The sequence below is a fragment of the Phalacrocorax aristotelis genome, chromosome 8 (genome assembly GCF_949628215.1).
Source record: "Phalacrocorax aristotelis chromosome 8, bGulAri2.1, whole genome shotgun sequence".
NCBI lineage: Eukaryota > Metazoa > Chordata > Aves > Suliformes > Phalacrocoracidae > Phalacrocorax > Phalacrocorax aristotelis.
In genome coordinates, this window is record NC_134283.1 from 23173394 (window position 1) to 23185765 (window position 12372).

A 12372-nucleotide genomic window follows, 5' to 3' on the forward strand; every position below is an offset into this window, starting at 1 on the left:
TCCCTCCCCTTGGTTATATTTTTCTGGGATTAAATGGAACAGCGTGGGGGTTGTTAGTAGTTAGGAAAGGATCATAGCTAGCAGGGGAAACACCTGAGAATTTTAGAATATTCAAGGCAGTAAATCATAGAATCACAGAATGTCCTGAGCTGGAAGGGATGCACAAGGATCATCGAGTCCAACTCCTGTCCCTGCACAGGACAACCCCAGATTCACACCATGTCTCTGAGGGCCTTGTCCAAGTTGCTTCTTGAATATCGCCAGGCTTGGCACTGTCCATGACTGCCTCCCTGGGGAGCCTGTTCCAGGGATCCACCACCCTCTGGGTGAAGAATCTTTTCCTAATATCCAACCTAACCCTCCCCTGGCACATCTTCCTGCCATTCCCTTGGGTCCTGTCATTGGTTACCAGAGGGAAAAGATCAGCGCCTGCCCCTCCTCCTCCCCTTGTGAGGAAGCTGTAGACCTCGATGAGGTCTGCCCTCAGTCTCCTCTTGTCCAGGCTGAACAAACCAAGCAGCTTTAGCTGCTCCTCATACAGCTTCCCCTCTAAACCCTTCACCAACTTCGTGGCCCTCCTCTGGACACTCTCTCATAGCTTTATATCCTTAATGTACTGTGGTGCCCAAACCTGCACACAGCACTCGAGGTGAGGCCGCACCAGCACAGAGCAGAGCAGGACAATCCCCTCCCTCAAACAGCTGCAATGCAGCGCTTGATGCACACAGGACACGGTTGGCCCTCTTGGCTGCCAGGGCACACAGTTGGCTCATGTTCTAATAATACTTAAGCCAGATAGGAGGGATTAGCAACAAATGGCCCATTAACAAGAACCTCCTAAAAAACCACAAATCACTAGAAGTTCAAGGACTGACAGTGGAAACATCCTGCTATAAAGGTTGCAGAGATAAGGGAAGGCCACAAATCAGTCAGCAGTGATAAAAGAGAACATCTTGGTCCAGAAGGCACTGAAAAACTGGACAATGGCCAAAGCTCAGTAACTGGGGGACAGGTAATTCTGGCAGGGGGAGATTGCAAGAACCAATTCAGGTGAGGGATGAAAGGACTGCCCCACCATTCCTCTTGAGCATGTGCAGTGAATTAAAATCACACTGTAGCTTTACATTTAAGCGAAGAAAATACAGACCAATGGAAGAAGAGGATACTGTCAGGTCAATAATTTTGTGTGGACAGGGGTCGTGTGTTAACTGTCATGTATAAATGTCAAAAAGGAATTATAGTAGGTGTGCATGCTAGGAGAGGTTTCCCCCACATACCTGGTGCCAAATAAAGTCATGCCTGCTCTTAAATACACCCAGTGTTAAAGAATTTTATTCCCAGTTTTTTGTGACACCTTGGTTTCTTGGAGGTGACTGACTGCACACCAGCAGTGCCGGGGTCCTGCACAGCCACTGAGAACCTACCAGCAGCGGAGCCAGCTGTGTTGCTCTCAACTCCCAGAGTAGCGGGCTCCTAGGAGGTGGACAGGTGCACGGGACAAGAGCCAGGGCTGCAGAGCCTGCCCCTGCAGGGTGGCAGGCTCACACCAGCAACCTTCACCAGCCCTGTCTTTCCTTGCAACAGCTCCTTTTTTTCCAGGATGCTTGCTCTCCAAGCTTCAAACCCAAGAGGCAGGGGCCCACTTGCAGGAACTGAGCTGGTTCAACTTTTTACCAGGACCACCCGCAGTGCTCTGAAGCCTTCCTAGGCTGGAAACAGCCTGAGTTGTAGCCTTCCTTGGAGGTAACTTGACCCCTTGCCTGCTCCTCTGCTCAACAGTAGGAATAAAACCCTCCTGCCAGTCATAGAATCATAGAATAATTAAGGTCGGAAAAGACTTCCAATATCATCAAGTCCAACCCCCAACCCAACACCACCAGGCCTCCTAAACCATGTCCCAGAGTGCCATGTCTACATGTTTTTTAACACCTCCAGGGATGGCGACTCCACCACCTCTCTGCACAACCTGTGCCAATGCCTGACAACTCTTTCGGTGAAGACATTTTTCCTAATATCCAATCTAAACCTCCCCTGACGCAGCTTGAGGCCATTTCCTCTCGTTCTATCACTAGTGACTTGGGAGAAGAGACCAACACCCACCTCACTACAACCTCCTTTCAGGTAGTTGTAGAGAGCGATAAGGTCTCCCCTCAGCCTCTTCTCCAGGCTAAACAGCCCAAGTTCCCTTAGCTGCTCCTCATAAGACCTGCTCGCCAGACCCTTCACCAGCTTCATTGCTCTTCTCTGGACACGCTCCAGCAACTCAATGTCCTTCTTGTACTGAGGGGTCCAAAACTGAACACAGAATTCAAGGTGTGGCCTCACCAGTGCGACGTACAGGGGGCACTATCACCTCCCTGCTCCTGCTGGCCGCCCTATTCCCAATACAAGCCAGGATGCTGTTGGCCTTCTTGGCCACCTGAGCACACTGCTGGCTCATGTTCAGCCAGCTGTCAACCAGCACCCACAGGTCCTTCTCCACCGGGCAGCTCTCCAGCCACTTTTCCCCAAGCCTGTTGTGACCCCAGTGCAGGACCCGGCCCTTGGCCTTGTTAAACCTCACCCAGTTGAGCTCAGCCCATTGATCCAGCCTGTACAGATCCCTCTGCAGTGCCTTCCTACCCTTGAGCAGATCTACACTCCCACTCAATTTGGTGCCACCTGCAAACTTACTGAGGGTGCACTTGATCCCCTCATCCAGATCACTGATAGATATTAAACAAGACTGGCCTCAAAACTGAGCCCTGGGGAACGCCGCCTGTGACTGACTGCCAACTGGATTTAGCTCCGTTTAACACAACTCTGGTCTCGGCCATCCAGCCAGTTTTTTACCCAGCAAAGAGTACACGTGTCCAAGTCATGAGCAGCCAGCTCCTCTAGGAGGATGCTGTGGGAGACAGTGTCGAAGGCTTTGTTAAAAGTCCAGGTAGACAACATCCACAGCCTTTTGCTCACCCACTAGGTGGGTCACCCTGTCACAGAATGAGATCAGGAGATCATCCTGCAGGCTTCTTCATGCTCTGTGCCGCAGCTTCCACAGTGCTGCAGCACAGTTCCACTTGTGCCTGCTTTGGTTCCTTTTTGCCCGCAGTCAGCCTGACACCGCTCCCCAAACCTTGAGAAAGGACACGGCCCCAAGTTCTCCACAAGTGTTTATTGTCCCAGTATGCAGGAGGCAGAGGCACAGTCAGAGTCCCAGCGACCTGCAGCTGCAGTCACAGGCTACACCTGATGGAGAAGCTGTAGGCACAAGGAGGTGCAGGGTACCAGGGTGGGAGCCATGGGGGCCAGGGAGGAGGTAGCTTGTCGTGGTGCAGTAGTGCAGCAGCATGGCTGAAGTGTGCAAGTACCCGCCTGGGGCAGGGGAAGGCACCAGGATTGGCATGAGCACCGGGTAGCAAGGGTAGACCAGGGTGTCCTCACCAGTCACTGCAGCAGCGAGCCCCTGCCCAGCTGAAATGGTGGTGGGAGAGGGGGCTTGTACCCTAAACACCCCCCCCCCCTTCCAGGACTAGGAGCTCACATGGCTCAGCATAAAAATGTTTCAGTGTGCATTGGCCTGGCTGGGCAGGCACTCGGTGCTCTGAGATGCTGTCTGCTCACCACACTGAGTGGAAAGGGTGATTTATCCTTTTTCTAACTGCTTTCTTGGCCAGAAAGGATCCCCCAACACCAACGGAAAGCCAGGCATCAGAGATTTGTACCTTTGTAGTGCTGCCCCCCTCCAGCTGTCCCAGGGCTGCCTGTACCTTTATTTCCACCCACATCCTTGCCCTCTCTGCCCAATGCCAGCTGCAGTGGGGGGTCAACACCACCACAGAGGCATTCGGCTGTCTGGAAAGTACTTCGTCTTGCCTGCCCATAGTAGGGGGGCAAAACATCCAGGTCACCCCCCTTCGAACAGGAGCCCAACGCACGGTGGCTCAGCCCCATGCTCTTGCAGGAGGGCAGGACACAAGCAGAGAAGGGTGGGAAGTTCACCCTGGGACGGGCAAGGTGCAGGCAGTTGCATGCCCTGCCTGCCCAGCCAGCACCTGGGCTTGTCCCTTTGGGCAGGAGATGGAGGGCAGAGCCTGGAGTAAGAGGTTTGATTCTGGGAGGTGTAGGGAAGGGATGGGGCACAGGAAGGAACTCACTGCTCTGCGTGGCAGAAGTCGTAGCAGAAGTTTAAATTGCTGGGGGGTTTTGGGACAGGAGGGGGGGTGTCAGGGATGCTGATATTCTCCAGGTCCAAGAGCCGCAGCTTGAGCTCCATGGACAGCAGGACATCGAGGTCCCTCTGTGTTCGCTCACTTGTCATCTCCTTGCCCAGGAGCACGTTCAGCCCATCCATCCAGAGGGAGACCTGAGGAAGCAGAGCACAGGCATCTCCGGCACCAGCCCTGGGCAGCCAGAGAGCTCACCTCTCCCTGCCCTATGGCTCCCATCCCAGAGAAGCCCGGGAGAGTGGGCTGGGGAGGCCACACATGACTCCCTTCCCCGCCAGCTGTCCCACCTGGCTGCAGCATGCCTCCCCAGTGGGACCCTGGAACTCACCTCATACCGGGAGGGGGCAATGAAGTTGAGGCAGTATTCCTCCATGTCATACACGATGGAGAAGGCCAGCTCCAGGATGTCCTGTGGTGACAGCACAGGGGGTAGCCTGCTTCTCAGCTGGATTCTTTCCAGCTCCGGCAGGGTTCAGACCAGGAGCTGCCTCCCAGCTTCCTCCCCTGCACCCCCAAAGACCCAAGAGGTCTCCAGTCTCAAACTGTGTCAATAACCTGCCACCGTCCATAAAACCACCCAACCTGCCATGATCTATGCACCACCAAAACCCATCAGCAGCTTGGGAGGGGAGCATGCTGGGCCCCCTGTGCAAGACAGGGTGGGAGGTGCTGACCTTGTTCTGCTTCCCAGAGCTCTTCTCCTTCATGTGCGGGCACTCCTTCCCCACAAGCAGCATCTTCATGTCTGCCACAGGAACTGGGACAAGTGGAGGAGCTGTGAGCACCCATTCTCCTCTCCTCTCCCCAGGTCTCCGGCGCTCAGAACCCAGCAGAGCCCAAGTGTGGGGGCTTGCAGCCATCCACAACTCCGGGCGCAGGGGGCTCAAGCCACTCTGCAGCACCCTCTGAAGAGCCAGACTGCCCCAGCCCGAACTCCCACAGCTCCCAGTCCCACAGCACCGTGGGCACTGGGCCACGCGTGTGGCAGCCAGGCAAGAGGAGCAATTCTGCCTTAAGATAGCCCCAGCACATCACAGCTGGGGTGTGCAGAAGGCTCCCCTCTCTCCTTCCCACCCTCTCTTTCTCCCATCACCTACTTTTCTCTGGCAGGCTCTCAATGGGGGGAGAGTGCACCCCCTCCTCCACGTCCCCATAGTGCAGCACCTTGTGGTTGGGTGACAGGCGGCAGTACCAGAGCTTGTCTGCAGGAGAAGCGCTGTTGGGAAATGCTCAGCCCCTCCCTGCTGAGGTCCCCTTTCCCGGGTGGACAGAGCTGCCCCCTCATCAGCACATCCCACTTGCCGGGCATGCTACTCCCGCAGATTAATTGTGACTTCCCCAGTGGCAGAGGACGTGGGGACAAGCCTCTGCCCCCCTCCCAGGACCCAGGAGCAGAGGGCTGGCACTCACCCTGCCTGCGGCGGCTGCTGATCTTGCGGAAGAGGGTGCCCTCGCAGAGGTGCAGCAGGCGCTGCTGTCGGATCAGCTCCAGGAGCTCTGGCTTCAGCCTCTCGCGCAACTCCCTGGGGTGAAAGATGAGCATGCCTACTTCAGCAGGTGCTCACTGACCTCCCCCAGCCTCACAGCATCCTCCCCTATGGCCCCCCATCACAGCTCCAGCTCCCTGCCTGCAGCCCACTCACAGCACGGGCACAGCCAGCGTCTCCTCCTGGTGCAGCCGCTCCGTCTGCCGCAGCTTCAGGATCTCGCTGTAGTTCAGTGCATTCACTCTGGTCTTGAATAGCTCCAGGGATGTGGGCTTGAGGGACAGGGTCCTGGTGATCTGCTCCCGCACCACCTGCAGCACCTGTAGGGCCCAGGTTGTCACTCCCAGTCTGGTGACGCTCACCAGAGCCCCTGAATTTGTGCACAGCCCATGGTCCCAGCTCCCACCTGGGGCCCCAGCATCCCCTCGCACCTTGTCAAAGTCCTCCTGAGTAGCGCGCATCTCCTTCCAGGTCTTGTTCACCAGCTGGATGCAGATGCAGAAGAGCTCTTCAAAGAAATGATCCTGCCCGAAGAACATAGGGTAAAAGGCCTGAGCTGTCTCCGAGCCTGCAGTGAGAAGAACAGATGATGCCAGACTCCCCAGTTTTTCCAGGGGATTTCAGTGTCCAGGAGATCCTGGACATTTTCCAGCCTTTCACCTGCTGTCAGCCACGCCAGGGCCTGATGGCCCCATGTCTGCAGCCCCCTGCCCAACAGCTTGTTCTTACTCCTGCCAGCCAGCAGGCAGCAGGGCAGGGAGAGGGACAAGGCAGGGCACACACGTACATGGCTCTCCAACGTGGAGGATCTCACAGAGGATCAGGGTAAGTTGGATGCTGCTTCGAGCGAAGGGGCATTCGTGTTTGTCTTCCCGGCTGCTGTTCTCAAGGACAAACTGATGGAGAGGGTTGTTGCCTTGCATTACATAGGCCATGGGCTTGGAGGAAGAGCTGTTCCCCCCACCCTGACTTGAGCCATATCTAGCAAAAGTAATCCACTCTCCCACAAAAACAGCCCCAGTCTCCTCCTCCCCTGTGGCAGTAGGGGAGCTGATTGCAGGCACAGAAGGTCAGAGTGTGCCTAATGCTCTGCAGCCACTGGCTGATTTTGCCCAAATCACCCCGGTTTGCTCAGACGTGAACACAGTCTGGAAACCAAGGCAAAACACCAAAAATTATGGGGACCCTTCAGTGCCACCAGCCTCAAACAGCTTCCACCCACAGGGAGGACTCGGCTCCATCTGAAACAGGGCAACAGTAGGACACTTGCCCAAAAGGGACATCCTCGCCTTGGTTTGGCCAAGAACAGGTCACAGGGAAAGGAAAAGAAGGTGAAGATCCACCAGCACCTCTCCAGCAGAGAGCACGCACCCTGCTGTATGCGTTGGGGGTGTGCCTGGAGAAATACACCATGTTGTCAAGGGCAAGAAGTCCAGGCGGGGCACGGCGGAGGTCCTCTGCTGGGTTGCTGTTGTTCTAGGAGAACACAAAAGGATGCAGTTTAGCAACTGCTACTTTCTTCTCCGAGCAGCAGAGTCCTCCTGATGCAGCCATGGGGTTTGCCTTTTGAATCCTGTAGCTCCAGAGCACTCGCTGTTTAGCAGTGCCAAGGGACAAGAAGGGAGGTACTGCCTAGTGGCCCATCAGGATCAACAGGACACCAGGCTTAGGGGAGCCATCAGAAGGTGCTGCCAAAGCCAGGTTGCGGAACCAGCGTGGGGCTGGGGCGGGGATGCGGGGGACGCACCATGAAGCCCAGCTTGCGGAACTCCTTGGCACACAGGGATCGCCGGCGCTCGGTGCTGAAGTTGCTGGCAGGTGTCTCGCTCTCTGACTCAAAGGCGGTTTGGCGCAGAGACTGGAGGAGCTCCCGCTGTTCCTGGAGGGAGAGCGGAGAGAAGGGCATGCTGCTGAGCCCCACGTAAGAAGGTTCTCCCAGGACAAACCAGTGATTAAATCAAATTCCTGGGTTCACCCAAAGGCAAATTTTCACCCGCCTCTACTTCCACAGGTGGAAGAGAGCAGGGCCAGATTTGCAAGGGGAGTGCTCCCAGACCTGTGAGTAGGGATCCATGGGGGTCCTCATGCGGCACTCGCACAGGTTGAGGCTGATGGACTGCAGCACATACAGGTAATGGGCCATCTCATCCCCCGGCGGCTCTGAGCTGTGGATAATGTTCTACAGGAGACCACGAGTGAGAAGGTTCCCCCAGGCTGCTGCTCCTGGTTCCTCCAAGCCCAGAGCAAAACAGCCAAAGCCCAACAGGTCCTGCTGCTTGAAGGGGCATGAGGAAGCAGGCAGCTCCCCTTGAGGTTTGGCAAGAGGTGAGCGTGCTGAACCGCAGGCAGCCAGGGGTGCTACCCTGGGCACATGGTGCCACCACAGCAGCACCCACAGGAGGCATTGTGGAAGAGGTATGTGGCATGTAGGCAGGCACAGTCACCAACAGCAGGGGCTGAAGGAACAGGGACTGGAGGGGAAGGATAGAGGATGAAGCACAGAGCAGACCTTTGCATGACCCCAGCTCCTCACCTTGTGGATAAACTGCCTGATGTTCTTCTCCCTCAGATATTCCATCATGTCCTAGGACGGGAAGAGGCTGTGAGATATTCCCCAGCTTGGCACACTACCATTTCCCAAAAAAGCTGGTGTTCCCTCTGCAGACCCACTTTTCTGCTATGGCCTGGCTTTGGGCCACAGGTAGGGTGGGAACAGAAAGGAACTGGCAGCCTCAGGAGTGACACTGGTAAACAGGAGACCTGCCCCGAGCTCCCACTGCCCTGGCAGCCAGCGTGAGACAGCAGAGGCCTCTTGGCAGAGCACCTCTGCGACAGGGATACTGAGGTGCTTGGGTCTGCAATGCCTACCACCCTGCCATCACCCGGGCCTGCCTGCTGCCCGTGGGCAGAGAGCAGCCCCTTACCCGTCGCTCAGCGTCAGTTGCAGCCAGCAGCAGTGCAATGAGCAGGGCCATCGCCTTCAGCTGCAGCTCAGCATTTGTCCTGCAGAAGGAGGATGATGAGGATGGGAAGAGTCACCAGCTCTGAGGATGGCCTTGCCCTCCCCAAGGCAGAGTCCTCTCCTGCCTTCACTGCTGGACCCCACTGCACAGAGCTGGGGGACCCAGAGAGGCCAGACCAATGAGTGAACAGCTGCTGACAGCGGGACCGGGGGTGAGATGGTCCCCCCAGCTGTGACTGCAGAGCACCCATGGATGGATGAGATACTGCTCTGCACACATCCCTGGGTACAGCATCTTGGAGCTGCAGGAGAACCCAGGGTGAGCAGCAGACTCAGCGGTCTGGCAAGGAGCCCTGGACACAAGCCTCTCCATTTTCTAGAAACAAAAAACTCCAAAATGAAGAGATGCAGAGGTATGAGGCAGATGGGGGAATGAAGAACCTGCCTTAGCTGAGGGATCTGAACTCTTTTGTTCAGTACAGCACCACCACCCCAAGTTGCAGGGAATATACTACCACTCCTAAATACACCAGAGAAAGGGAAGGATGAATCATAGAATGCCCTGAGTTGGAAGGGACCCACAAGGATCATCGAGTCCAACTCCTGTCCTTGCACAGGACAACCCCAAACTTCACCCCATGTGTCTGAGGGCATTGTCCAAGTGCTTCTTGAATATCATCACGCTTGGTGCTGTGACTAGCTCCCTGGAGAGCCTGTTCCAGTGCTCCACCACCCTCTGGGTGAAGAACCTTTTCCTAACATCCAAAATCCCAACATCCTCCCCTGGGACATCTTCCTGCCATTTCCTCAGGTCCTAAGAAGAGCCAACACCAGAAAAAATGCCAGTCAGTGAAAGAACCAAGACATCTGAATGAAACAGGCCATGAATGAAAAAACCTGACCTGGAAATGGGATGGTTCCTAGGACAGTCTGTTCCTCCCCCAGAAGTGGGGACAGGACAGGCTACCCACCCACAAGTTGTTTAGGAAGGGACAATACAACGTGCCATCAGCAACACCTGGAGAAATCCCTTCCATTCCCTCATCCCCACCAGCTTTGGGATGGGGGCAAACGGCACTCTGGCCTCTCCACTTACGCCTGCAGGTGGGTCAGAAGACGATCCAACGTCACTTCTTTTTTGACTAGATCAAAGAGGAGGTGACTGGTGGGTACCATGTTCTCCAAGATAGACAAAGAGAGCTGCTGGACAGATGCATCCACCACGTTCATATTGACGTAACTCACTATCTACAAGGCACAAAACCATCTGTTGATGGTAGGCTAAGCCTGGGTGACGAGGGCAACAAGGAATCCCAAGGGCTTAGGCTGTGGAACCTGCAGAAGGCACTTACCTTCTTGATGAAGGCTGCACTAAGGATCTCCCAGGAAACAAAATCATGTTCCATCAGCTCCATGAAGGCCTTCAGGGTGTGAGCTAGCATCTCCCCTGTACTGGAGGAACAGGTGAGCAAACGCAGTGAGGTGGGTACAGATACCCCACAGTCTCCACCATAAGGCAGGAGTACAGCTGCACATTGGTGGGCACATTAGAAATAACTAGAGAAGCAGAGTGCAGCGAGCAGAAGAAAGGAAAGGGAGACCGTCAGGTAAGAAATCAGAATCTTGCTTAGTCATCCCAGGAAGTTGAGGCAGAGGAAGTTCGTTTCTGGAAAGCTGCATTACCACAGTACAAAGATCACTGCAGACAAGCCCTCAAGAAAGCCAAGCCACCCCAAATCCCTCCCCCTCCTTCCAAGAAACATGCAGTGAGCTGCTTGGTTTTGGGCTCCACATCCTCTGTGAGATAGGAGCTCAGAGGAGATGCACCATCACATCCTGAAAGAGTCAGGCAGGCACTAGTTTGGCAACCAGGGTTTTCCTGAGCTGCCTGCAGACCTCTTGCAGCTAAAACCTCATAGCAGAGGGATTATTCAGGCTGGCAGGAATGAGCAGCAGCAGAGGCTACAATCATCACAGGAGGCTTGCCGGCAGCAAAAACCCAGGGGCCACAGATGACCCAGCCAAGAAAGGGATGGGAGGTTAAAGTCTGGGCACATTCACAAGCAGTCAGGACCACAAGACCCCTGGGGACCTACCCCCAGCTGCCAGCATCCAGGGACACAGCTGCGTACCTGCAGGTAAGGAGCCTGCAGAGCCAAGCACCCTGCTGCCAGCACTGCCCTTCGTGCTGCAGCGCAGGGATTAACAAGCCAGGAACATGAACCCAGTCCACTCCAACACCAGGCTTAGAGCTCATACATCATTAACAAGGCAGAAGTCAAGAACCGCAAGGAAAGTCCTCTCCTGATACTCACTCATTCCCTTCTTCCACAATATAGAAGATTTGTTTCAAGCCATTCCTGTTGATGAACTCCTGAGCAAAGGTAACATCTTGGGAGAGGCTCGCGAGCTTCTTCAGCGAGTCAGTCTTCACATCCGAGTTGTTGCTCTGGATCCCACTGTACAACCTCTCTGCTTCTTGGTCCTACCAGGAAGGAAAGAATCAAGCCAAAGGGGCTCATCAAAAGACAATGAGAAGCTTGGAGAAGGCTGGAAGAGCTTAAGCACAAGTTTTGGATTGAGGCTCAGGTTAGAGCAGCCCTGGTGAGGAGCTGGACCAAGAGACAGAGCCACCAGAGCAGTGACCAGGAGGAGCTGAGGAAGGAGGTCAAGCTGGCACAACACTAAGAACGCTTGACGAGTTGGCCCACATGTCCAAAGCATCTCAAGATGATTTAGTTTCTCTTCAAACTCCCCCAAGCTCTGCTGAGGGAGCATGAAGGTTGAGACAGGCCTGATGGGTCTGAGGCACCGAGAGGAGCCGTCAGGAGCCAGAAGTCGCCGAGTGAGGCAGTGGCAGAGGGCTTGCAGCACCGCATTGCCCCATCGCAGGGGGACATCCCACCACAGCACGCAGCGGAGAAGGAGACGGGGGGACAGAGGGATGTACCGGGGAGGTGGTCAGCCGTAAGATGCTCCCGTTCTTAATCTCACCGCGGTTCTGTAAGGCGATAGGAACCAGTGAGCTGGGGAGCACCATGCTGGCGGGGCAGGGGCGAGATCGGGGGACGTCTCACCGACTCGGTGATGTAGGTCTGCCGCCCGTCCGCGTACTGCAGGGCGTAGCGCTCGGCGTTGGGCAGGCTCCACCTGCGGCGACAGGCGACCGGTCGCAGTACCGTAGGGCTAGTGCCGGCTGCCGCCGGGCCTGCCCGACTGTGGGCTGTCACGACCCGGCGGTGGGCGGCGGGTGCGGTACTCACGCGTCGCAGACGTCCTTGAGCACGGAGGCGAGAGGCTTGGTCTGCAAGCGAGAGGCCGCCCGTGAGCTGGTGTCAGGGGTCCTGGGGGGGCTTGGGGGTGCCGGGCCGTACCTGCTGGAGCTCGATGAGCTGGGGGATGGCTCCCACCATCTGGATGGCGATCTTCACCACGTCCTTGGGCGGCGGCATGGCTCCCGCGGCGGCACCGTCACCGCTCGGCACGGCTCCCCGCCCCGCCGCGCCGCAGTTCCGGGTCGCCGCTGCCGCCGCCGCCGCCTCCCGGAGGGCCCCTGCCGCCAGCGGTCTCGATGGCCGTACCGGACCCAACCCCGAGCAGGCCCGGCCCGGCCCGGCCCCCTCACCTGAGCTGGCGCGGGTTCGGCGGGACCCACCTCCGCGGCGAGGACAGGGCCTCCTGCCGGGAAAGGGCCCGGCCCCGCCCCTGGGTGCTT

At 56.4% G+C, this 12372-nt stretch overlaps 1 protein-coding gene across 3 annotated transcripts; it reads right to left on the reverse strand.

Moving 5' to 3' along the window:
• Positions 1-3139: 3139 nt before the first annotated feature.
• ELMO3 (engulfment and cell motility 3) lies at positions 3140-12357 on the reverse strand. 3 transcript variants are annotated; one of them, XM_075101901.1, is made up of 20 exons: positions 12032-12357; positions 11921-11961; positions 11735-11807; positions 11608-11658; positions 10973-11142; positions 10010-10109; positions 9754-9905; positions 8620-8698; positions 8229-8279; positions 7752-7874; positions 7443-7574; positions 7067-7171; positions 6483-6591; positions 6127-6263; positions 5852-6015; positions 5619-5731; positions 5306-5410; positions 4883-4965; positions 4537-4617; positions 3140-4345 (listed from the first exon to the last, which is right to left on the reverse strand). In XM_075101901.1, the coding sequence occupies exons 1-20, from the start codon at positions 12107-12109 to the stop codon at positions 4133-4135; spliced, it is 2160 nt and encodes a 719-aa protein (XP_074958002.1). In that variant the 5' UTR covers positions 12110-12357; the 3' UTR covers positions 3140-4132. The 3 variants fall into 3 exon arrangements, with proteins under 3 accessions (XP_074958002.1, XP_074958001.1, XP_074958003.1); XM_075101900.1 differs by lacking the exon at positions 4537-4617 and having other exon boundaries at positions 12032-12237; XM_075101902.1 differs by lacking the exons at positions 7067-7171; positions 7443-7574; positions 7752-7874; ... (7 more) ...; positions 11921-11961; positions 12032-12357 and having other exon boundaries at positions 6127-6219; positions 6483-6572.
• Positions 12358-12372: the final 15 nt, after the last annotated feature.

Bases quoted from the DNA above. Each gene is read 5' to 3' on its own strand.
- ELMO3 (XM_075101901.1), bottom strand. From the start codon at position 12,109: ATGCCGCCGCCCAAGGACGTGGTGAAGATCGCCATCCAGATGGTGGGA. The intron at 6,016-6,126 runs GTGCGAGGGGAT...TGGGCCCTACAG, and splicing joins CTCAGGAGGACTTTGACAAG to GTGCTGCAGGTGGTGCGGGA. The intron at 4,346-4,536 runs GTGAGTTCCAGG...CTGCTTCCTCAG, and splicing joins TTGCCCCCTCCCGGTATGAG to GTCTCCCTCTGGATGGATGG.